The 26,962-nt window shown below is 44.3% G+C and overlaps 1 protein-coding gene across 1 annotated transcript; it reads right to left on the reverse strand.

Moving 5' to 3' along the window:
- ccdc150 (coiled-coil domain containing 150) lies at positions 1 to 25,419 on the reverse strand (the record flags this gene model as incomplete). Its single annotated transcript, XM_080006756.1, has 24 exons — positions 1 to 162; positions 2,106 to 2,264; positions 2,380 to 2,466; positions 4,503 to 4,634; positions 4,728 to 4,796; positions 5,444 to 5,620; positions 6,174 to 6,515; positions 7,099 to 7,192; positions 9,174 to 9,322; positions 10,099 to 10,182; positions 10,402 to 10,494; positions 10,591 to 10,659; positions 12,328 to 12,420; positions 12,545 to 12,595; positions 13,513 to 13,639; positions 14,282 to 14,406; positions 14,908 to 15,003; positions 18,808 to 18,882; positions 19,037 to 19,080; positions 19,175 to 19,313; positions 21,621 to 21,740; positions 21,832 to 21,900; positions 23,434 to 23,612; positions 25,053 to 25,419. 24 exons carry the CDS (start codon positions 25,417 to 25,419, stop codon positions 1 to 3), a joined length of 3,102 nt encoding a protein of 1,033 aa, XP_079862882.1.
- Between the last annotated feature and the right edge of the window lie 1,543 nt (positions 25,420 to 26,962).

Consider the following 26,962-nt stretch of genomic DNA (forward strand, 5'->3'; position numbering starts at 1 on the left):
TCAGTGCCTGCCTGTGCTCTTGTGCCCACGTGTCGTACTGTATGTTTTCCTGTGCCGGTTCGGGGTGGCCGTCATGCTGAACGTGTTGGCCAGCTCTCGCGTGGTCTCTCGCTGGATGTCGGTGTTCCCTCTCTCCCACTCACACTTCCTGTTGCGCAAATCCTGCGATCACAGACAAGAAATAGAGTGTTTCGTGGGCAGCGTAAATGTATAGAACGGGTAAATTTTCAAAAAATCATGCATTCATGGGTCTGGGTGAATATAACTGACTGCGTGGTCTTCTCGGCATATTCCACAATGCACCCAGCATTTGCTCTACTTTGGACCCTTTTCCAAAACTAGCCAGAACAAGGTTGTTTTTTTTTTTAACCCTGCCCCGTTGGACTGCATCTAAGCACAGTGAGATGCTGCAGCAGAGTGCTAAGTTTCTCACTAGTAAAGCGTTCAGTGAGGTTGTGCTGTGAACAGTTCTAATTGATGGGAATCAACATCTTAAGGCCTGGCTTGAAAAATGAGAACCTACAGCTATCTCAAAGCTAAGGAAAGCCCCATCCACATTCAGACCAGTGCTGATATAACACATCCCTGACACAGAAATGTCTATTTTTCACTCAGATCAGTTGAAAAAAGAAAGATAATCATAAGTAAGTAACATAACTAAAGTAACAATGAAAAAGACTAATAAATCCAAATTGTTTTTTCATTTAAGTCCATTGGAAGACTATGAAAGATGAATAACTATATTATTAATATGTATTCATTATTATATTATTTATATTTATATAATAATTGAATTTACAATCTGTATTTTGAAAAAGCATATGAAAACATTTATACACATTTATTTACAACAATTATAATTATTCTGATAGAATTATATATAATAATAAAATATATTATTCATATACACTTATAAAAATATTTCATATGTCATTTTTACAAAAATACTGCAGCATTTTTTTAAATGTATTTTTTTCCATAATAAAGCTATTATGAAACAATTTCCAAATGTCAGGCTTCATAACAATTAAATAACATTTCCAAAGGAGGAATCTGACAAGATATATTTTTCTCTCACATTATTAGAATTTTCAGCATTTCCAGCAATTGTCCCTTGCCCTCCCTCCCTTTAATTTCCCTCCCTCCACTCTAGTCCAGTAAGACTCATTAGGCATTCCGAACAGGACCCTACTTTAAAATCTCAGCCAGATGCCTTGGACTGGGAGCAGCACCGGTCTGCCAAGTGCCCACCCCCCTGCAAGCCCATCACACGGCTGCAAAGAAACCTCACCAGGGACAAACATTTAGCCATAGTGATCTTAGAGCTAATACTTATTTTCTAAACAGCCCCTCCGCCGAGCTTCAATATTTGATTAGATAATGAAGGTCCTGGTAAGTCTTGGTATCCAGGTCTACGTGGCAGAGGGAGGAGGTCCTCATAAACGAATGCACAAACCATTCCGAGCCAAGCTAATGAATGTGTTCCACCAGCTGGCTGGAAAGGCCTTTGGCTTCGGCCGTGCTTTCATTAGCTGGCCATTCCGTGATAAGACTCATTCGGTGGCAATTTCATTTCAAACCGTTTCTCAAGTTTTACTTCTCACTGGACTTCGGCTGAGGTATGAGGAAATTGTTTTTGGCACATGTAGAGAAAGCCGACAAAACACGCGACACTAGACCACTCAGACCATCAGTGGCTGAGAGCAGTGGCATCGTTAAGGGTCGCCATCTGGGGCTTCAGCCCCGAATGTTATATTAATAGCACCCGATCTAAAATAGCTCTGCAGGGCCGGCTCTTCCTAAAGGCGACATAGGCGGCCGCCAGTGCAGCCCGATCGCTCCCTCTGACAGTACCAACTGTGCCCACCGCACCAGCGATGGGGCACGCCAAGACAGTGTGTGGATTATTTTATTTAACTCTGTTTCCTTATGGAACAAAACAGGCATCGTATGTAATGGTTGATGGGGACACTCATCACCTTAAGCCCCCCCTGTCAACAGTTCGCCTAGAGCAACAAAATAGCTAGGGCCTGCTTTGGCTAAGCCCCTGATGTCTCTGAATCCTAATAACGCCGGCTGAGAGAGGGCCAGTTTTAGGTACGGACCTTTGAGTGATAATCCCCAGGAGACAATGAGTCTGTGCTGTCTTCCGGGGACGGGCCCCATTCGTCCGAGGCCTCTCTCCCTGGAACCATGCCCCTCTCCTTTGGGATCTCAAACCTGGACTTGAACCACTTGTTTGCATCCTCCAGATTCGTGGAGATCTAGAGAAGTGAAAGAGGTGGTACTTGTGTCAGTTTTTTGGGCCCTTTGGAGGTCAACAAGTAACGGGAGTTAAAACAAGGAATAGGCTCGAGTAGGGAAGACAGTCTCACTGACCTGAAGCGTCTCTGTCCGAGAGTCGCGGAGGGTCTTGTAGGCCTCGTCCTTCCGCTCCTGCAGTTTCCTGATGTTCTCCTCCAGCCCCTGCAGGTAGCACAGGCCCGATAAATGCCCCACGTGGCGTATTACCATGTAGCATACAAGCGTACCAAGGGGCGTATTCACAAAAACGTCGGGGGACCCCGGGTTTAACTTAGTATTTTTAGGTTAATGTGCAGTGACTATAAAACATTTAAATAGTATCAGTAAATCTATATTAAAACTTGAAACTTACTCTTCACACACATTTATTACATTAATAAAATGCCTATATATAAAAATAAATGTACTTGAGAAATTCTAGTTCTCAGTGAATCTGAATTAAAACAGAAATGTAGAAATTATAACTGTTAATTTCATGTATTTTGCTCTTCCAAGTTCCTGGCTGCTGCACCCAAAAGGCCGCGATCTGTGGAGCTGTCCATGGTCCTATGGAGATGATGTCATCTGTGGTTCAGTGCCAATTTTGACAACTTTATCGCTATTTCCTATTACCTTTGGTTGTTTTTTCGATATCTTTTGAGTTTAATAGGAATTTCAGAACTGTTTTTGTCAACGTTTGTAATGGCTTTTTGTACAATAAATTCTTCAAAGTTTCAACAAGTTAATTTTGGAGTATGTTTTGAAAACCAGGCTACCTAAGCTGCTGTGACAGTAATAATAATTACAATAATAATGTCAAAATATTATTTACATATCACAGGAGTCTGGGCATGACATCCCTTATAAATGCGCTACAATTACACCAGCTCTCTGAAGACGATTGTGCACTGTTGTCATTTTATATTTATTTTTTTGGTCTCCATGCAGTTGCCACCAGCTTTCTACAGACAGTAATAATTTCACTCTAACTGCATGTGGCAATTAACGGCGGTGTTTGTGAATTGGATGTTTTTTGCGAAGAGGTTCATTTGCATTTGCATTTGCGGGTGCTATGTGAATTAGACGATTGCTTTTTCTGTTATTTTTACGGGTTTAGTGGCCGCAAAATCTGCACAATCCTTTTGCGAATTCGCCGCTCAGAGTTTAGAAGGTCTAAGTGATGGTGGAGGATGGGTTATAACAACCTGCTATAACCTGCTCTATGGCGACGCAGTATGTCCATCGATATTTTTACTCGCATACTAAGTGTTGGATGATACGTTGGACCTAAACCTGATGTATAACTTATTATTGTGGACCCAGCACCACAAACGTTATGTGTTTCAACTCACATTTAGGCCTACATGCAATAGATTTAGGCTACAAATTGCATATTAGGCAACTGTTTCATGTAAACTGGAGTATTGCATAAGCAAATGTAATTACACGGAGAGAGCTCCAAATTGATGATATAGAAATTATGATATATTTCTTCTTTCTTCTTAAACTTCTTTTACCTATTAAACCCATTTAAATGTATATCAATTGTAAGCAGACACATACATCCTTAAACAACCTCCTGATTATGTTTTCTATTCGTCTTTGTTATTGCTATAGATGCTACAGGAAGAGGCCACATGTGGTAATTACTCTTGTAGTTTAATTTCTTTGTTGATTTAATTGTCCCTTGTTGTTGTTTGTTTCACTTGTAGTGATTATTGCCCCCCTGGAGAAGCAAATCATGATTAGTTGTTTAGTTGATAAAAACATGGTTAGGTTGCGATGGCATACAAATATCTTCTGCTGTATGTCCAGCCGGCTGACAGCATAGTAAAAAAAAAGCAGACAGCCTTACAATTTTTTATAATTTGATTATTAATATGGCATTACCTTTTCAAATTAGATTTTTACTCTGGGCTGCATGCTTTTTGTGATCGATGAAAGGTTTTAGGGTTTACGCAGTGTAGTGAGTATACCTATAACAATAATGTAAGCTGCACATAGACTGGCATTTTGTGTATTGTTATATATTTCGCTATTTCTGTTCTGTATTTTTTGTTTTTTGTGGAAATTTTTGTTTTATTTATTTATTTTCCGACGGTTAAGCTTTTCTCGTAAGGCTAAAGGTGGCGACCGATCCTCACCATGACAATTTCCTTGTATATAAAATTGTACATTGCTTGAATAAACTCCTTTTACGCTCGTGTATAATATTTCACCTGACACTTGTCGTGCAGGTTGCTCAGCAGCTCCCTCTCGGCGCCCAGCGCCCCCTCATGGATGGAGGTCAGACGCTCCAGCTCCCTCTGCAGAGCCTGGCTCTCGTTGCGGAACCGCTCTATTAGCTGAGTCTGACCCGAACGACAAGGGAATTCAGAACGTCAGTTCAGCGGTTCAGTTCGAGAGACGTGTGAAAACACCCGTGGGGGTTGGGGTGGGCGCACCTGCTCGTTGTTCTTCTTTTGATACTCATTCTTCAAAACCGCCAGATTCTTCATCTGTGTTTCCACAGCCTGTGGCAATGATGCAACAGGTCAAATAATGATATCACAGAGGTTAGTATTAGGAATCCACAAAAGATCCATTTGTAAATGTATATTTACATTTCCAGTTCCTTTGCACTTCTACTGAACTACATATATCTGTCACACCTGCAATTGCTATTTATTTTGAGGCAAGGGGTTTTTATACAATAAATTATTAAATGTGTTAACTTATAGTATAAATTATTACTCGGCTGTGTGGAGTACTCCCTTCTGATTAATCGGCAATCAGCGGTCAATTATTTCAGAATAATGGCGGCTATACAATAATCATGACCGTTGTCATGAGCAACCACTTTTCCACCTGGATTCACATCACTCGCTTCACGCAGTGTTAGCTACGTTGTTGTGGACTATTTTTCTTAGCGGAAGCTCAAACTAGGCTCGTTATAAAATCATTTTAAATCAATATTCCATCTCAATGTGTTTTTATTTAGTAAGAAGACGTGTAATAGCGTGCAGCCAGCCGTTATCGCAAATAACTCCCTTCAGAGTGATACAAGACCTGATCCCCCTGTTGGGATTTATATATATATATTTTTTTGCGATCCTGACCTGGCTTGCTGCACATTATCCTTCAAATAATATTGTGTTACTTCAAGTGACACTTAGAGTACCTTCAATTTCTGGGAGTGGCTGAGCGTGGTCCTACTCATTTGAATCTCCTGGTCTCTGATATGAATTCTCTGCTTTGACTCATGTTCCTCCAGCTCGGCTACACGCTGCTGCAGCTCCCAGTTGGATTTGGAGAGGTTCCGTGACTTGGTTGATGAATCCTCAAGAGACTTCTTCAGCTAAGAGAGAGAGGGAGATAAAAACAAAAACAAAATTATTGTTACACAAGGAAATGACACTGTGTTGAAAATCATGCATCAGGCGAACAAAAAAGCAGAGCAGATAGAGATTGGAATTTACCTGGGTATCTCTTGACATTTCCCAGCAAAGAGACTACAAGCAAATTGATTTTAAGACCTTACTGTGCAAGTCTCTAAAGAATTTACAGGTTGAATTGTGTGTGTACCTCAGAGACTTCTTTTTGTAAGACCACCCTGGACAATTCATTGTCTCTGTCAACGTGATGCTTGAGAAATTCCAGGTCTTCAGTCAGATGGCAAATCTTTGTCTTCGCCTGCCGTAGCTCCTCCTCTCTGAACACACACACACACACACACACACACACACACACACACACACACACACACACACACACACACACACACACACACACACACACACACACACACACACACACACACACACACACACACACGCATGCATGTAGACCCATTCCTGCAGTGATACCCTAGACTGAAATGGACATGTGGGGTACCGTTGTGAGATTGTCGCCTGGTGCTCATTTGCGATCTGCTCCAACGAGGACTGCACCGTGTTGCTGGATGACGCCACCTTCTCTAGCTTGGTCTGCAGCGTGTTGTTGGTCGAGGAGACCTTCTCCAATTTCGTCTGCAGAGTCTCGTTGGATGAGTTGGCCTTCTCCAACTTAGTCTGCAGCGCCTCGTTGGACGAGTTGGCCTTCTCCACTTTGTTCTGCAGTGCGTTGTTGGACAATGTGTTCTGCTCCAACTTGGTCTGCAGAGTGCTGTTGGACAACATGGCCTGCTCCAGACTCCGTTCAAGGCGCTTCTTATCCATCTTGGCCGTTTCCAGATTCTTTCGCAGAGACTTCACCTGGAGGGTTGGAATCACCACATGGTTAGAAACAGAAGTTAACAGGAGAAGAAATTGCATTAATAGTTCTTTTAAATTATTTGGATTAGTACCCAGGTGAAACACGGGGATGAGCGATATTTTCAAACAGTGTAATTTAGGGCTGTCAAAGCTAAAATCTCAACACTTCAGTAATGTGCACCCTGTGTGCAAGGAAATTCAAATTCTTTGTGTTATCTTCTGAAAGCCAAACCTGCCAGCAATCAGAGTGAATCAAAATTAATGTGCAATGGTTTGTTTTTCTTCTCCTGGGTCTCTATTTAAACTGGATTTGGGGAATACTATACACAATATCCTTGTCGTCTGAATACATCTACGTCGATCATTAAACACAGCAAAAGCATATTTGTCATGAAGCATTAACTTAAAAGTGAGATTTTTCGCCGTAGGCCACAGAAATTACTTTGTAATCGTAATTTTAAAAATGAAACATTTGACAGCCCTAAAATAAATGGATACAGAATGCAGACAACACAGGTCTTATGTTCTGTATAAACATGAGTGTGTTTTTTTTTACATATATAAAAAATGATATTGCGTTTACAGCTTTTTCATTCTTGGATTGAGTGGATGTCAGGAGTTCCTGGAGTGTCTCCGCTTGTGTCCGTTGTTCTTCCATCTCTCGCTGAGACTGCACCCTGCAAACAGGGCAGGAGTCAAAGTGTGGCAGCAGTCACAAGGAAAAACACGGATGCACTCATGTCACATTTATATTTAAAGGGGCTTACCACAACATTTTCTGCATGAACTTGACCAAAACTACACCCCCTTGAGTTATAATATTCCCATAAAACCAATCCCTACACTCTGTTGATTGCTCTGCATCTGAAAACGGGACAATCAGGCTATTTGAGAGGCTGGGTTGTGATAGCTCAGGCTCAGATGTGCTCTTTGGCCACGCCCCCTAGAGAGCCCGACAGAGATTGAAAATTTCATTTCCGTTCAAATTAGCAAGATTTAATTTAGGCTTGTTTGAGCTTTTCCAGGCAATTCAGCTATATCAGAACCAATTTGTTGGTTCGGAGTGGGCGGGAGGGAGGAATAACCTTTGCCTCCGGCCACAACAGCTCCTGGACACTCAATGCAGTCGGGCTCCATCCGGAGACCGATCAGCAGAAGAGGTGGTGAAACTAAGTGTGCAGATAAGCACCATCCTCCCTTGCAACAGCATTGACTGGGTCCATTGCCACTGCCCCATCCAGCCACAGCCTGGAAGCGATGTTATCTGGCCATCTGCACCCTCCACTTCCGCCTCCTCTTCCACCTAGCCTGCAGCCAATCTATCGCTCTCCCTCTCCCTCACTTATCTGTGTCTGTGTGTGTGTATGTGTGGTGGGCGTGGCTGCATTCCCCGGCTCTCTCCTGAAGACATCATTCACCTCGTCTGCCCTGCCTACTCACCTCAACCCAGGCTTCCCATCCACTCATCGTCAGATCGTTGTTAGAACTATCACATTAGTGTCACTCCCGGCCGCTCTGTATTATTTGTAGTCAGTCATTCCCAGTGTTTATCCCTTTTACAACTCTCCGGTATCCTGCTTGCCTATCCACCTGCCTGCCTGTCCTGCCTGACCTACCTGCCCTGTCTACCTGCCCAACCTTCCCCTCTTGCCTGACCTACCTGCCTGACGGATGCTTTCCATGCTTGCCTCTTACCCTCTTGTTCCCCTCAATAAATCCCAGTTGTTATATACTCAGCCATAACACGGAGAACACAAACAGACCGTTTCCACAGTAACTTCCCCCAAACAGCCCACCCGAATGACATAACCCCTCCTTCTTTTCCTCTCCTGGCCTGTCGCATTGGGGTTGGGGTTGGAGTGTATGGAGATATAAGGCGTGTCAATATATCACCTCAACCTCCTATAACCAACTTTTTTTTTTTTTTTAAGATATTTTTGGGGCATTTTCATGCTTTCTTTGACAGTGATAGTGGGGGAAGAAAGGGGACAGAGAGGGGATGACAGGCAGTAAATGACCACGTGTGGGAATCGAAACATAGAACTGAGCCTTGTATATGGTGCACGCTACCTGGTGAGCTACCGGGGCGCCCCCTCTGGTGACCGAACTTTAATTAAGAGAGATAAGTTGGGAGCAATGATCCCAAAGTCTGATCAGCACACGCTAGTGATGACCCTACCTCTCACTGGTCGAGAGCAGAGGTTGCCAGCAGTTTGGCACACCACGCTCATACACCATCACATAGAAACATCCCCACGGGTGACTGTACATTCACGCCCCTTTCGCTCGCCTGAGCACAAAAGACAAGTGGTTCAGGCAGATGTTAAAACCATGCTGGACATGGGAGTGACCGAGGATTCTAACAGTGTAGCCCCATCGTGGTGATACATGCTTCTGTGTGGAGAATTTTAGGGTGGATGATGTGTCAAAATGTGATGCCTATCCAACTCTCTGAGTTGGCCTAGTGGATATTCATTTATATGGTTATGTTTGAAAGACTACTGATGTTTCATTTGTTTCTGGAAACTCCCAGTATAAACTATCCTGCGGAGACAGGGGGTGCTATTGCGCTTTAAGGGAATCAAGATTCTTATAAGTCGAAAAAAAGAAAGCAGACCAGCACATTCAACCACACACAAACCAATCCTGCCCACTGACTTTTGTTTCCTGAGCATGGCCAGCTCCTGCTGTAGGGACTCGGTGTCGAGCTGGAGTTTAGAGCTGGAGGCCAGGATGTTCTCCAGGGTCGTATTGCTGGCAATCTTCACGGGTCCAGACGCTGTCCTCCAGGGATCTGGAGCGCAGGGCTACAACACAGGGCATGACGGCTCAGTTGGCCTCAATTTGGCACCGATGTCCAATGAGAAACGCTGAGAAACCGGCTGAGCTACTGAGCACATTATCTAAGCTAAACTTTATGGAGAACGGCGTCGCGATGAGCAACATGAAGCCCTCTTTGAGGAAGGCATTTAATCAAAATGAAATTACCCCTAAACGCTTGCTTGCAAAACATAGATGCCAGATGTAATTACTCCCATGTTCACGATCACATTGACAAGCATGCGTATGGTTTGTGACAGTCGAGGCAGTTGCTAATAGGATAGTCAAGATGTCTCCAGTTGTGACAAGTTGACAAGTTGTTTTTTCAGCATTTTCATGTTTAGCCAGCCAAAGGCATATCTTGGATGAAGGGAGTGAACTCTAAAAATATATTGAAGCCAACATGCAAGTTCCTACTGCCCCCCCCCCCCCCCCTCCTTCCTGGGGGGGGGGGGGGGGGGGGGCATATCAAACGTCAACACAGTCATCTCTAACCTTGTCAGTTTCATTTGGGGAGGAACTCGTTGCTCTCGTCTGCCTTAACGTCTTCATCTCCTCCTGGAGTTCATCCACTTTTGTCTGAGGGAAAATCCAAACAAAAAGACTGAGGATGGTAACTCTTAACTAAATTACAGAAAAAGGAAATATTAAGACGTGTGTGTGTGTGTGTGTGTGTGTGTGTGTGTGTGTGTGTGTGTGTGTGTGTGCGTGCGTGTGCATGTGCGTGTGCATGTGAGTGTGTGTGCGTGTGTGTGTGATGTACCAGCAGTTTGCCTTTCTCATAGGCGAGCTTGTTCTTGCTGTCTGTTAGTTCCTTCAGCGTCTGATCCACACATGGCTGTCCATTCTATTTAATATACAGACACACGTACTGGCGCATCACCAACACAGGAGAAGGGTCGATAGAAATAGAGAACACAACAGCACACATCCACAGCCATATATGTAATAATTTGAAAAACCTAGATGGCAAAAAAAGATAATCACCACCAAAAACAAAAGTTAACTACGGCAGAGAATCACAATTGTTATTATTGGAACAATTACTGCGCGATCTCTCACCCACCTGTTGCTGCCCGAGAGAGTCCATCTTTCCCATGAGCCTCCTGTTCTCCTCCTGCTGCCTGTGCAAGGCCAAGCACAGATACTCTGCGTCGTTCTGTCGATCAGAGGCGCAGTGCAACAGTCAGACACTGGCTAATGTCAATAAAGGACTCCACACATCGCACAAAACTTCGATTGGGGTCGATCGTACCTTAGCCTCTCTGAGTTGGCTCTCCAAGATGTTCCTCTCTCCATCCAACTTGGTCACAACCGTGTTCAACTAGTCGCAAAATAGGAGGAGACAGACGTCAATACAGGAAAGGGTGGCTGTGGCAGACGAGGGGTGTGGTTAAGCCACGGTCGGCAGAGGACAGCGCTGGCTTCGTCCCGCGTCGGCGCAGCTGTACCGGCTCAGCCTAATCCGTCCCATTGGCGCTGATTGGCCCTACCCAACAGGGAGGTTTCACATGTGTTGATTGTCTTGCAGTGAGGGGGAACATGTGGTGTAGTAGACAAGACCCTGCGGACCAGATCGTGACCCAAATGGACCCTGTTTTGGACAGCAACCCTTTTTGTTTAAACCTTTAATAGCAGCCCACTGCTCTAAAGTCTCAGTCTCTCTCCATGCACCTGTAGCTGTGTGTAGAGTCCCCCACAGTGGTGTTTAGAATCATTGTGTGCACTAAGCACTTAACTGAGAACTCAGAAGAAGAAGTCGCTGAAGGACTTTTTCGCCAGGATTTTTAGAGTAAAATTTGCGAGATCTCGAGAGAATCATGAGGTCATGAGATCTCGTAAATAATAAATAATTAAAGGTCTGACAGACAGTGCATAGATTGACCTTAAAGTGATCTAAGTCAGAGTGAGCTAGAAATATAGGAGTGGTGAGCACTAATCTACGGTGGCCCTGAGAGCTCAACGCACTGCAACTTAAGAAACACATGCAAATAGAGAAAACACAAGAAAATTAAAAAAATATATCTTCATTCATCTAATATCTGCAGCATTTAGAAAGCGCACTGCAAATCCAGACGTGTCGAACGAATCAGTGACTCACCGAATTATTGATTCGTTCGCAGGGATTCACTCACTCCCTGAGTGAGTGTGAACGAACGTGATTCCGAATCACGTTCGCTCGCAACTGACTGAGAGCTCAACTGGACTGACTGATAAACAGATAATTTCAGGAAGAGATTCAGTTCAGTTCCTTCACGGCGGTGGTTCACTTCCGTAAGGGTGTGGCCACTTCCCTAATGTGGTTTGGCGTTTGTGTTTCCTGTTTATGTGGTTGTGTTTTCCGTTAATTTGGTTGTGTCTTTCGTACTTGCAAATCGTTTAGCGATGCAGTTCATTCAACACGTCTGGATTTGCAGCGCGTTTCATAAATGCTGCGCTTGTGCTGTCATATTGGTGAAGATGTTTTCTTAATTCGTTTATGTTTGGTTTATTTGTGTGTGTTTGCTTAAGTTGCAGTTATGTTGTGGGTTTTGCATTTGTGTTTTATCTATTTGCATGTGTTTTCTTGAGTTGCAGTGGGTTGAGCTCTCAGGGACACCGTACGAATCATAACATAGGATAGAAAAGTAGAGCCCAGGGGAGGTGGAGCAAGGCAGCAAAGCAGGCAGCGAAGCAGGCAGCGAAGCAGGTAGGGCAAGAGGAGCCGGCTGCTTAATAATATAAGAACGGCCCATAAGGGTATGGAAGTATGTGGCGCCGTCAAGTTGTCTGGCAGAACTAACTCTGCAAGCTAAGCATCATTTTAGGATTCAGAATCAGTATTTACAGCGCAGTGTCGGTATTAGCCCAAAGAAGTCCCAAAGAAAGAAAGAGTAAGTGGGTTGAACATTCTGATGGAGTCTCTGAGCTGTAGGTTTATGCTGTGTGCGCGTGTGCGTGCGTGTGTGTGTGTGCATGCGTGTGTGTGTGTGTGTGTTTTTACAGTCCGTACCTGTCCCCGCTCTTCGTCCACCATCCTCTGCATCTCCTCAACGCGCCGGAGGAGCTCGCTGTGGGATCTCTCAACCTCCTCGGGGGACGCCGACTCCACACGGGAAATAAATACATGAAACATCAAAGTAAACGGACAAGACAGTGCATGGACCGTAGTGTTCCATGATGTGTTGAGTCAGCAGTTGGCAGGATCAAGGCCATCTTTGTTCACTCACCTCCATCCGTCTTCCTTTCATGAGCTCCTCGGCGATCATAGTTATGTCCATCTGCGGCCAGACGACAACAGTTGAAAAAAAAAGAATAAAATACATGAATGGAAATAAAAAACAACCAAGGTATAAACTGGGGGGTGGTTCAATGTTTCTTCACTATCAATATAGTTTTGAAATCTCTTTTTGTTTTGAATGAACGCCATAGTCAAACAGTGCTGTAGATGGTGCCGTATCCTGTAAATCCTTTTGATAATTTCTTGGCTCACATTGAAAAGAAAAAAAATCTATGTCAAGAAAGAAAAAAACAGACTAGTCCCAGACTAGTCCTGTACTCTTGTGAGAATATTAGGAAGTCTCTGCTCCTATAGTGTGTGCCAAAATCCAAAGATATGTGATCCAGTGATGAGAAGTTTGGCTCTTTTCTGAGACTTGGTTCTTGACCAGTCACTCGTAAGACATTTTGTTTAATATCCTGAGTCTTCGTTTGTTTGATTCAGTTGGTGATAGCATGGATGAGGGAGGACTTCCTGTGAACAATGAACAAGGTTTGATGAGTTGTGAGTGGAATCATTTAATTCTGTTACAATTATTGATTTGCCGGATTGCAAAATGTAAATCAGTCACATGAATTATGCCAAATGCATTGGCCTTTTTTCCACATTAATTCAATCATCAGTTATTTTCAGTTTGCGAGTTGAAGACTCACTAACTCTCTCCCTCGCCCATTTACTGAATCAAAACTCACGGAGCTTGTTTTTCATTCAAAAATTGAGAGTAGACGCTCAGTGAAGGCCTGTGTGCCTGCAGTTACCAAGTTAAGTACAAATTGAACAAATGACTGTTGCAGGAAACAAAAAGTATTTAAATATGTCATGCGGTCCTTTGCTAGTGTTTAAGAAGTCTTTTAAAGATGATTGGTGTATCCCTGCCAAGCAGTGACAGTGTTCTATTTGCTCAGGGTGCAGTGGTACCTCGCTCTTCAAGCCCTTCCTGCCTCTCCACGCCGACTCCACTGTGCGCTCCACACGCTCCCTCTGGGGAGCTTCGGTGGTGACGGAGCTCAGCAGGGGCTGACTGTGGGAGGCCTGCAGCTTCTCCCTGAAGGGGAGTTTAGGGCTGAGTCAAATCTTCACTCCTAACACATTGTGGGAGGTGGTTGCGAAGTGAACTGAAGGATGGAAGCGGAGGACTGAGGGTACTCAGCACCTCACAACCATAGCTGAGATATTCTGAAGGTGTCAGTGATGACCATCTGCCGATCAATGTGATTTTCAATATGGGGGCTTCTTGGGAGGTGTGTGTGGATTCCAGTCCACTCCTATGAGGTAGTCGGAAGAAATGTTATTCGTCAACATTTTGTTACGTCAATATAGTGATGATAGCAAAGGGAATTGAACAGGGAATCCACAATGACCTCAAATCTCAGATCACAGATTTCCTCCGTAAGAGAGGGACAGGGGTGTGTACTTTACCTCTACCTCTACTTTACCTCTAGTGTACTCTATACTACCTTCACTGTACTGTACTGTACTGTACGGTACTGTAATGTACTCTACTTTACTCTACTCTACTCTACTCTACTCTACTCAACCTCTACCTCTACCTCTACTCTACTCTACTCGGGAATATCTTGGCAAAAATATGACGATCGTTTAATTTGTTGATATAGGTGGTGGTACAATATAACATTTGGTTATGTGGACGGATTGAGCTGTTCAGCACAACATTTAAACCTCTCACAGTTCCAGCTGCAGCCTGGCTTTGTCCGACAGCGCTGCCTGGAGCTCGGCTTGGACCTTACACCGGTCCGCCTCCACCTGCGAATCTTGCTTCTGCATGTGTATGAACACACGGCTCCTCTCCTCCTGGGAGAGACACGGGGCATAGAGACACAGTACAGTCACAAGTGTGCGCCCGTGCGTGTGTGTGTGTGTGTGCGTCTGAGTGCGTGTGTGTGTGTGTGTGTGTGTGTGTGTGTGTGTGTGTGTGTGTGTGTGTGTGTGTATGTGTGTGTGTGTGTGTGTGTTTGTGTGTATGTGTGTGCGTGTGTGTGTGTGTGTGTGCGTGCGTGAGTGTGCGTGTGCGTGTGTCTCTTATGGAGGAGATCTGTGATCTGAGATTTGACGTCATTGTTGATTCCCTCATTGATTCCCTCAGTTATCGTCACTATATCAACAAAACAAATATCAATTTGAGAAAATGTTGACGATAATTTCTTCCGACTACACAGACATGTGTGTGTGTGGGTGTGTGTGTGCATGTGTGTGTCTGAGTGTGTGTGTGTGTGTGTGTGTGTGTGTGTGTGTGTGTGTGTGTGTGTGTGTGTGTGTGTGTGTGCGCGCGCGCACGCGTGCATGTGTAAAAACCTCGTGCTCTGACTGTTGCTTTGCTTTCTCCATCTTCAGGGAGTACAGGGCAGAGTTCAGCTGGGAACACTGGTCCTCCAGTTGGTCGTTTGAGGTCTGTGCAGGAACAACCATCAGGCGAATGATCAGACAGAAGTTGTAACTATTATATTTGCTCTCGATTATAGCACTGAAATCTAACTTTTCAGAAACAATTTCAGAATTCTCAATGATGATAATGACAATTATGAGTTTGTTCAGGAATATATATGAGCGTTATACATCGGCTATTAGCATCTTTATTTAGTAACTTATTAAGTCGGTTTTTGGGTGACTGTGATGAATTGTGAAGAGATAAAATCTCAAAATGAACAAGTGGAATTTTGAAAACATTTTCAAATGCATATTATTTCAACACGGCAAATAAATCTATATTAACAAAGAAAAGTAAATAAAGGGAAATAACAGGGTGAGAGAATTTTGCATGAAACCAAATTAGGTGGAACGCGTCATGGTCCACCTGATTCCTGCATACAGGCAGAAATTAAAGCTGTGTAAACCCGTGGTTAGGACATCAAAGAAGTGGACCAGCGAAGCTGTGGAGGATCTTCAGGCATGCTTGGACTGCACCGACTGGGACGTTTCCAGGACTGCTACCAACAGTCTGGATGAGTACACAGAGGCTGTGACATCATACATCAGCTTGTGTGAGGAGAGTTGTGTACCATCACGCACCAAGCCCTGGTTCACAGCTAAACTCAGACAGCTCAGGTCAGAGAAGGAAGAGGCGTTTATGAGTGGGGACAGAGACATGTTTAAAGTAGCTAAGTACAGGTTTAGTAAAGAGGTGCGAGATGCTAAACGACTGTACTCAAAGAGACTCCAACACCAGTTCTCAGCCAATGACTCTGCCTCTGTCTGGAAAGGGTTCAGACAAATCACTAACCTCAAACCAAAAACGCCTCACTCCACGAACAACTCACGCCTGGCAAACGATCTCAACAACTTCTAATGTCGCTTTGAAAGTCCCATCTCAAATCCATCACAGACCCTCTCCTGAACCCCCTGCAGTTCGCCTACAGAGCCAACAGGTCTGTAGATGATGCTGTAAACTTGGTCCTCCACTTCATCCTCCAGCACCTGGACTCCTCAGGAACCTACGCCAGGATCCCATTTGTGGATTCATCATCCCGGCTCTTCTGCAGGACATGCTCTCCCAGCTTAGTGGGCCTGACTCCACCTGCAGGTGGATCACAGACTTCTTGTCTGACAGGACGCAGCACTTGAAGCTGGGAAAACAGAGTCCTGCCACTTCCTGGAACCATCATTCCCCAGGACCTCAAGTGGGAGCTGAACATCAGCTCCATCATCAAGAAAGCCCAGCAAAGGATATACTTCCTGCGGCAGCTGAGGAAGTTCAACCCGCCAGAGACGATGATGGTGCACTTTTACAGCTCCATCATTGAGTCTATTCTCACCTCCTCCATCACCATCTGGTACACTGCTGGAACCACCAAAGACAAGGGCAGACTGCTCTGTCATTCGCTCTGCTGAGAAGGTGATTGGCTGAAGGTGATTGGCGTAGAGGTCCTGCCATCTCTCCAGGACCTGTACGCCTCCAGGACCCTGAGGTGTGCAGGTAAGATTGTGGCTGACCCCCCCTTCCGGACACAAACTGTTTGTAACACTTCCCTCTGGCAGGAGGCTGCGGTCCGACAAGGCCAAAACCTCTCACCACAAGAACAGTTTCTTTTCATCTGCAACTGGCTCATCAACAAGGCCTGGGACCCCCCACTGTAACGGACCCATAGGCACTACTCAGACTGTACACCCTGAATTGAATTGATATGTCAATGCGTTACTTTAATGAACATTCTTCATTATTTGGGACTATTATCTGTGCACATTGCACATACTGTTATACTGTTATACCTCATTCTCTGAACATTTGCACATTCCTGCACAAACTGTACAGCTCTATATATAAAAAAACAGCCTTATTTAGCATATTGTTATATATTTTACAGATTTTTTTTACTATTGTTCTATTTTACATTTATGTTTCCTGTATGCACCGAACACCAAGACAAATTCCTTGAACGTGTAAACTTACTTGGCAATAAAGATGATTCTGATTCTGATTTTGAAAAAATATATATTCCATGATGTTGTTTTGTCCAATAGACATTCCCATTTTACAATGTTTCCAAAAGCAAGTAACATCGCAAAAAGTCTGTGTAAAAAAAGAAAATGAGGCGGGGTGAAATGGGGTGTAACATCGAGGTGCCCCGCGCTGGGCACACCTTGCTATGTGTATGGGCACTTGGCACTCACGCCGGGCGGGGCGTCTGGACGACTGCGGTGGGGCGGGCCGCACTTGGCACTCACGCCGGGCGGGGCGTCTGGTCGACTGCGGTGGGGCGGGCCTCCACCTTGTGCGGGGCGTGGGTGGGCATGGGGGTCCTGCCAGCTCACCCGTGGGGCGGGCGGCTCGGGCGGGGTGTTGGTCTGTCGCAGTGAGGCCGGGATCCGGGCCCGTGGTCCGTGCCTTGTGCCCATGGCCCGGGTTCTGTGTCGGTGGCTGCGTCTTGTGCCTGCACCCGGGGGGTTGGTTGTATGTGTGCGCTTCTGGGGTGCGGGGTCTCCTTGTGTTCCCTGGGACTGGGTCATGCTCCTCGGGGCTGGGTGTGGGCGTTGCTCCACGGCCCTCTGGCTTCTCTGGGGGCCCGGGGGACTTCTGTGGCCCGCAGGGCAGGGTACCCGGGGCTTTCCTGCGGCCGTAGGGTGTCCACGGGGCTGCGGAGTTCAGGGGGGTTTCGGGGCCCCTTCCGCTGCTTGGAGGCGCCGCGACATATTACTGACCTCCCCACCAGTACCAATGGGGATAAGTCATGTACACTTACTGGTGGACATTTCACACACACACACACACACACACACACACACACACGCACACACACACACACACACACACACACACACACACACACACACACACACACACACACACACACCACACCTGCTTCAAGTGCACCCCAGCACCCTCCTGGTTGCATTCCTCTCCTTTCCTCCCTCATTTACTACCATAATAATGACAGGAAGAGGCCACGTGACCAGTTGTAGTTCCAGTTTTCCTGGACTTAACGGTTTTTCAATACATGTTGTCATCCAACATTCTGTTTTTGTGTCAATGTTGTTTGTTTCTATGTTTATTTGTCTCACTGTGGTGATTCTCCCCCTCTTGGAGTAGTGATCAGTTGTTTATAGACGCAAACATGATAAATAGTTCTCCAAAGAGGGGGGTTGGTGGTGGCTCTCCATAACCAGAAACTGTGCTCTTGTCACTCTACAGGACATCCACAGGGCAGAGTTATTGCAGCAGCTCTTGATGATTAAAGAATTAATAAAGAGTTGCATTGCAGGTCTAGAACTTGAACTCCACTTGCAGACTCTGTCCTGAATGCAATGGCATACAAATACTATTGTGTTGTATGCCCAGCATCATGACAGCACAGGTAAAAAAACAAAACAAAAAAACAAAACAAAGAAAATTAGAATTATTCTTTAACTAAAAAACATTATTATGATATAAATTATCTTATTACTTATCCAATAGACATTCCTCAAAATATTATCTTAATTCCTTATTAAATAAATATCTTATCAGACAGAAAGAGTAAAATCCCTATTTCACTCCTAATTCCATGCCAGTTTATCACAAAAGAAAAAAAAAGATTTTCTAGCTTGTTAAAATTGCTTTTTTTTTTTTCTTTTTTTTTTCTGTGCATCACTCCAATAACTTTGCTTTGATTTGTAATTTCCGACACCCATGTTTTCCCATAACTAAGGAAACCTGCGGATATTGATTGAAAAAGGCAAGAACAAAAAACGTATTCCCGACGAGCAGCCAAGGCCATGGACCTGTATTTTGTCGGCAGCCTCTCTCTGCAGCTTATTATTCTCCACGTCTCGCTTCTGGAGGGACAGCCGCATGCTCTGAGAGGTGGGAGACACGAGAGGTAAAAAAAGACATGTATAACATCCACACAACGAATGCACAATGGCATTAATGATGGATGAAAATCAACTAAAAGATGTTTTTTCTCGTCTCCTGTTGTCTCCATTTCTAACTCTTAGTGTAAACACTCACTTCGAGTTCAGTTTTCATCTCAGACACCAGGGAGTCCTTTGTGTCTGCAGGAGACAATTGAGAACAAATAGTATATTTATCAAAAGTTCCTCTGATCTTTATCGTTAGTTTTCTGGGGGGGGGATAATAATTGCTCACCAGCGCTGTGAGTGAGTTCCTGGCAGTGATCCTGCAGACGGTTGGCCCTCTCCTGCTCTTCCTGGACCCTCCGCTTGACCGCCTGGGCCTCATAGCGCAGGTCAGCACAGGTCTGGCAGTCCCCCGGCTGGGCCTGGAGCTGGAGTTGGGGTGATGAGAGGGGGGGGTGGGTGTGGGGCTGGGGGTGGGGGTCATAAGGGTTTTGGGTGGGGCATCAAAGAACACTCCCAATCGGGAAATCGGGTACAAAGAGCCTTAAGAAATTGAAGAAAAGCTGCTTCATTTTGTTCCCTCTGCTTTGACACAGAGGAAAATGAAAGATTATATGTCTGTGGTGTGGGGATGGTCTGGTTAAGCAGCCACATTTGACATTGATCTGGGTGATTGGGATCAGAGTGGCTGCATATCTGAGTGGCTGCATACCTGTTGCTCTTTGAAACAGGTTAAAACCTGTTTTTTACAACCCACCGTCTTCTGTGTCTCTGTTCCGGAGGGTCTTGAAAACGTCACTTGGGTGGGACATGGTAGGAGAAACTGCCACAATGTCCCAAAAACTAACAAGTCTAAGTCCATATTGTTTTAGTACATAGTTATTAGGGTCCTGCACTGTGGGCTGGAAGCCGATTGATTTCATTCGGATTATTAATATTTTTCTCCTAGCATTTTTCTGGTTGAAAGGGTCTGGCACACAGCAACCGCTGAACGGCTGCTAGACGACCTGCAAGGGTACCTGACCACACCACCAGGCACAGGCATCATTGTCTTGCACGGGCCATTGAGCATTTACGCTGGACGAGGGACCAGTGGCCTCAGTGCTGTTCTCTGATGAAAGTCGATTCATGTTGAGCAGAAATGATGGCCGCCAACGATGTTGGACACATCAAGGAGAGCGCTATGCATCAGCAACTGTTGTCACCAGACGATTCTTTGGTGGTGGTGGTGTTACAGTGTGGGCAGGTGTGTCTAGTCAATACAGAACTGCCCTACACTTTGTGAATGGTACAGTGACAAGCCCATACTACCTGAATAACATCATTCATCCAGTCATTGTGCCCCTGCATGAACAACACAGGCCTCATTTCAGCTTCATGGACGACAATGCTCCAGCTCATCGAGGTTGCATCATTAGGGAACGGCTGCTGGAGACTGGGGTACCTCAAATGGAGTGGCCTGCACTTTCTCCAGACCTGAATCCCATAGAAAACCTATGGGATGAGCTGAGTCGCCGTGTAGAGGCTCGTAACTCTGTACCCCAGAACCTCAATGACCTGAGGGCCGCCCTTCAAGAAGAGTGGGGGGCCAGGCCTCAGCAGACAATAAGTCGACTTGTGAACAGCATGAGACGTCGTTGTCAAGCTGTAATTGATGCTCAAGGGCACATGACAAGTTATTGAGACATTGACATTTTTTGTTGTGGTAAACACACCACTGTTGTTGGCTTTTGTTTCAATACATTGTTTGAGATGAGGAAATCACCATTGCATGCTTCTACTTGAATGCTCTACTTTCATGATATAATATCACTGTAGCGTGAACTTTTTACATTTTCCATAAATTTTACCAGAAAGCCAAATATCCCTAACTTTTTGTGAGTAGTGTATATGTTCGAGTTCAAGTCCAAGTTCAAGAGATTATTTGTCACATACATATACATGCTGTCATACATATATGCACTGAAATATGTGCAGAGTGTGTGGCTCGGTTCACATGGGGCTAGGTGCCCAGTGCGTTGTGATCTAGACTCCATTGATGTGTATTGGATGCTTTGCAGGATCTGCGTCGGGTCGAGACGAGAGGAAGCCGATGCTGCGTTCCATGGGAACTCGGAAAATTGTAACTCGTGTTGGTTGGAAGTACTGCTGCATTCCACGGGAACTCAGAAAACATTCATTTGTGTCTAACGCGACTAACCTGGATCGTGTGATTTGCTGCCTGAAGCTATAATAACAATAATAATAACAAATATTATTTGTTATTATATTGTTATAGGTATATAAGGAATATTGTAACTCATTAGTATGTACTTACTATGTACTGTAGTAAGTTGGTATGAGGTATAACTTATTACTATGTACTTACTATGTAGTAAGTTGGTATAGGTATATAAGGTATAACTTATTACTATAAGTACTTACTACATTGTAAGTACCGTACATAGTAATAATTTATACCATATATACCTTTACCAATAATTTATGCTGTGCATAGATTCGTACTTTTCTGTATTTTCTTATATATTTGGCTATTTCTGTTTTGTATTTTTGGCTATTTCTGTATATTTGACTATTTTAATTTAATTTAATTGTATTTCATTTATTTGTCTTTTTATTCATCTTATTATCATTATTTATATCTGAATCATTATACCATTTTAAACTTGTTAAGCTATTTTTATGCCAATTGCCTGTACAGAAATGCTGAAAACCATCCTTCATATAGTTTTTACCTGTTGTCTGTCCCCTCTCACCCCTTCCTTCTCCATCTCCTCGATGCGTCGGAGAAGCTCGATGCGGGATCTCTCAGCCTCCGTGGAACGCGATGTTTCCTGGTTCACTTGTTGTTGCATCTGACGGGAAAAAGCAAATAAATAAATGAAACACCAAAGTGAAACGGAGGCGAATCAATTTAAAAAGGTCAGGTTACAAGAGGTCACTCACCTCCACCAGTTTTCCTGTCATCTGCACTGTGACACTCTTCAGCTCCTCGGCAGCCATACTAATGTCCATCTGGGGACAACAGCCGAAAATAAATGTTTAACTCCAAACAATCTACCAATGGGGTGAGAAAATCTGGGAAGATGAGATATTTCTTTAAATGCTTTTTTTTATATTACATTATATGAGTGGAGAGCATCAGAGGTACCTGACTGAAATCTCTGGAATAAGCTATTGTATCAAGAATGAAGACATAGTGTATTTTGTTAATGCCAGCTGGATATTCTTCTGATCTCAAAGGAAAACAAGATTGTTTATTTTCAAGCTTTGTATATTATCTTTACTAGTGCACGGCCGTTCAAAATGTAAGACTTCCTCGCACATCCGCTCCCACTTAGCAAGGCTATGTTCAGGCATAACTCTGATATCACGTACACTACTGTACACTTTCCACAATGGAAGATGAAACTGTGGGTTACATACACCGGGGAAAGACACTCTTCGTGACTCAGTGGCAGATCCCTGAAGCCCCCCCCCCCGCTGTTGCACAGAGCTGAGTGGTCACACGTTGATTAATAATATTACGCGTCTCGTGTCCAATTTACACCAAATAGGACACTGCACGTCCATGTCTTCAGCAATACACCTGCCAAGTGGGAAGTAGATAGGCTAAACGGTTCCCGAGATAATCGAAGGACAGACAGACAGACAGACAGACAGACCTTCCTTTATAGTTGGATATCTTTTATACTGTAACTGTATATTAGCTATAATCCAGCAGAGCTTAGTGTATTAAAATGGAAAATTCGACATTATGGTGTTATCCCGGTCACAATATGAGATTGAATTAGCTTTAATAGACTAATAAACTTGCATTTCTTGGGAAAAGAATGGTGCGCCTAATTACTTGATAATCGCACCTCCATGGAGCCGCTTCACTGGACTCGTATGACCAGGCCGGCCCACAGAACTGGCTGTGCCCCTGAAAACGTCCAGTGAATGGGCCAGGCCCATTCTAGACTTCTTTGATTGAGCCCACCTCTGCCCATAGCCGCTGCCGGCCGTGGAATGGGCCCTCCCCCAAACCTGCTTTTTAATCTTGCTTTTATATGGACATGATTTTTATATGGACACCCTAGCGGGTGGGCCCCAGAATGCTTTCCCCTTTTTCCACCCTTACGGGCGGCCCTGCATATATGACGAGTCTAGTCATACGAGTGATGGCTACTTTGGGGGTCAGACACTAATTTCTCCGCTTCTTCAATTTCACGCCCGAGGATAAAGAATTTACAACTCTATCAAATTAATCTCAAAGGTCACATTTTTTCCAAATTTCAGCCATTTAGTATTACTCTTCAAAGGCTATTAAACAAATCACTATTGTTTATTTAATTATTTGTGGGGGGGCAGTTAACACTAATTTCACCAGGCCAGCCAATGCGCCTGTTGCATGTTTTTTTTTTCAAAGAAGAAATCCAGCAAAATGAGCGCTTTCGCATTATTCCCAGTCCTTTCCTCCCTCTTCAGACAACACAAGCGATGGAGCATTTGAGGGAAAACCTCTTCAACCCAAAATCCCAGCACTGGCAACAGTGTGCTAGTAACCTTTGCAGTGGCGGCCTCCTCCAGCGCGTCCCCCAGCCGCTGCACCTCCAGGCAAGCCTCCTTCCTCTCCTTGCAGACATGGCGTAGCTGCTCCCTTAGCCTCATCACCTCCCTCCTGGAGGCCTGCTGCTCCTCCTCACTCTCCTTCTGCAAGGCCACCAGCTCCTCCTTGAGATGGGCTGCACAAATCGAGACTGAGAGTTGCAGTACCTCTACTAGTTTTGTTTATGTTCGGCGCTACGTTTCCCCCATGACGACGGAAAGCAAAGGTTTTGGGGACCGCAACATCTAAAAGGCAGGTTACATTGAATATCGAAGTGAATGCAAGCTGACCAACAGTCAGCAGGTGCTTCATGGTTGAGTTTTGAGGTTTGCTTTGGGTCAACGTTTTGCCGGGGTACAACAACGTCCCTTCAGCTTCAGTGTCTTGACTGGCTCTCATACATTAGCCTCTGGAATCCCTCCACATCGGAATCATGCGTTCTCCCTTCTTTCCTGTGCAACCCCAAGGCATCAGGAGCCGTCCCCTACGAGCGACAGGTGGCAAGGTGTTGTTTTCTACAAATGCTCGACCCTTTTTCCTCCAAATAATACCCTCTTGGGTTGTTTATTTTTGGTTTCATACAGTCCAAAGAAGAAGGTTACAGAGGGCTTCAGGCCTTTCACAATTAATTTTAGCACACTTCAGACACTTCATTTTGTGCTGGGGTGGTAGGGAACACTCGCTTTCTGGCAACTCTGCAATAGAGGTCTTAGTTGGCTGAAGGACATTGTATTGTTGTCCTGTGACTGGCCAGTTAAATCCATCCAGACTTGAAGCTGTTCCATTTAAATTACATTTTCTGGTGATGCTTCTGACAGTGGAAATAGGTACATTCATACATTGAGAGAGGCTTTTTTTTCCGTGCCCTCTCCTTGTTGGTTGAAATGAACTGTGAATGTCTTGATTTGGACATTGTTGGACCACTCTTAAGAGGAGCCCCTGGTTGGTAACTCCACAGAACAGCCTCTGCAGCCTGATTGTTTGGAGGGCAGGGGGGGACCTCAGAATAAATAGTACAACTCTGGGATTATATTCGACTGATGCTGAAGTCTGGGCATTGGTGATCATGTTTTTAACAGTAACGGTGAATGATACAGAAGGTTCCTGAACATTTGCACGTTTGCCTTTTTCCATCTTTTTATTATGTAGAAATTAAGTAATCGTGGTTACATTTTTGAAGAAAGGTGTTATGTTTAATTTGATATCGGTTTAGAAGTCGGGTCAGCTTCCATTCACTTAGATATTCATTGTACCTCCTTTTATTGCAATAGCTGTTACAGGAAGTGGCCATGGGTGATGGCTATTGTTTTAAATATGATTTGTGGTTTTTTTGTGTGTTATTTTGTCAATCTTTTGCAATTTTCTTTATATGTCCCACTTGTGGAGAGTATCCCCTCTTGGAGAAGCAATGATGATGATTTGTTGTTTAGTTGATGAAACGTGATTAGGAAGGGGTTGTTGGTGGTCACAAATGTATTCAAAGAAAAGGGTGTTTATGGAGTTAGCAGGGAGTGTTTTTTGATGACAATAAAAGATTGGCATTGCAGGTTGGGAATTTAAATTAAGTGGCCACTACCTGTGTGAGAGGGATCCAGCTCTTTCTCAGTCTCCATGCGGAGGGCGATGAGCTTGAGGGTCTGCAGCAGACTCTCCAGGCGGCACACCCGGCTCACCAGGGAGTCACACTGACGCAGCAGGAAGCCCTCGCTCTCTGGCCCCTGAAGGGCCTCATGGATTGTATGGGGGCTCATGGGTTGTTGTCGCCGGGAGTCTGCTCCCTCTTGGAGCTGCAAGATGCGGTGTCTGGACACTCCCAGGGAGCTTGTCTCCCGGATCAGAGCCTCTGCCTCTTGCTCAGCGTCGAGGAGCCGCTGCTGGAGGAGAGACAGAGCCTCTGGGCCCGTTGCCCCCGCACTGAGAGAGGGGCTGGCCGAGCGAGACATGGCCCTGGAAAAATATATTATGAAACTTAAAAAAATATATACAAAAATAATATATATAAGAAACAAACAATTCCTGATGAAATTATAAAAGTGTGCTGGCCCTGTGTGTGTGTGCGTGTTTGTGTGTGTGTGTGTGTGTGTGGGCGTGTGTACGTACGCACGTGCGTGCGTATGTGTGCGCCTTCTTTCTTGGCGAAAACCGACTGCGGCTCCCTCAAGCACTATGCATTGTGACGTCACGATTATACCTTCGGGTTGCCGCAGCTACCGGGGGAGGGGGCCGGGGCTATGTGGGGGAATTCCCCTAACGTGTGTACATGTGTTTCCATGACAACTAGATGCCTCAATTTAGATTTGGACTGGACGCCTCCGCAATTTCTCCAGGTGGTTTACCACTATGTGGATTGAAAACTGTGGAAGGAGCAGCACAGCGAACTCAAGCTAAAACATATTTCTTCTTCTTCTTCTTCTTCTTTTAATTATAATTATTTAAATTAAAATAAATAAATAAACATATATATATATATATATATATACACAAACAAATAAATAAATAAACAAATTTATTAATTTACCAACCAATTAACATGTTAATTATCTAGTAAATTCATTAATTAATTACTTAAGCAAATTAAGCATAAGAGTAAGTGTCTGGTGTTGCCAGCAGCCTAAATAAACATTCTGCATGGAGGGTTGATGACATCACGGGGTGTTCCAAACGGAGGGTTGATGACATCACCGCTTACTCTGAATGGAGGGCTGATGACATCACAGCTCACTCTAAATGCGGGGTGTGGGGAACGTAGGGACCCTGTTAATTTGGGACGTTTACTGTTTCCAAAACTCTTACCATGCAGCACTAGTCCCTGCCTCCTGTTGCTGTTCCCATAGCGGCGTGTTCCCCCTGTCACCATGTAAAAGAAGAGTTTTGATCCAGAGAACAGGGCTTTGATATAACTGATAACTGATAACTGATGTTTGAATATTGGTTAGTATGATATAAGACCACAAAAAAAACCACTGACAATTTCTGAAGCATTTGCAATAAACTTCAAAAACTCACTTTTCCCCTGTTTTCACTTTCTGTTAAACTACTGTCCATTTTTTAATAGTCTTAATTTTTAATAGTCATTTTTTAATAGTTGACTACACTTGTGGGTGTCATGACATTTCACCGTATGTATGTGACAAATAATCTCTTGAACTTGAACTTGTGTTGGCATGAAAACAGTGTGAAAACTATTAATAAACTATAGACAAATAAAGTTACATTACATGATGTTTCTTCATTTCTTTTGTTCATAGTTAGGTGAGAGTAAGACATACATTATGGCTGAAAGTAATTAAAAGCACAATTACAAACCTATGGCTCCGCAATAGCAGTATAAAGCAATATGGGTGTAATAGAGTAAAAGTTTAATATCCAGAAATACAGTTTGAGGACTGTTTTTTGCCCTTTGAGCATTTCCCTTTTCATTTTTCCAGTGAAAAGTGCGTCAAACAAACAACCAAACAAACAAGGTGATTTGTAGGAGACGCTCAA

This window comes from Zeus faber (genome assembly GCF_960531495.2).
Source record: "Zeus faber genome assembly, chromosome: 9".
NCBI classification, from domain to species: Eukaryota; Metazoa; Chordata; class Actinopteri; order Zeiformes; family Zeidae; genus Zeus; species Zeus faber.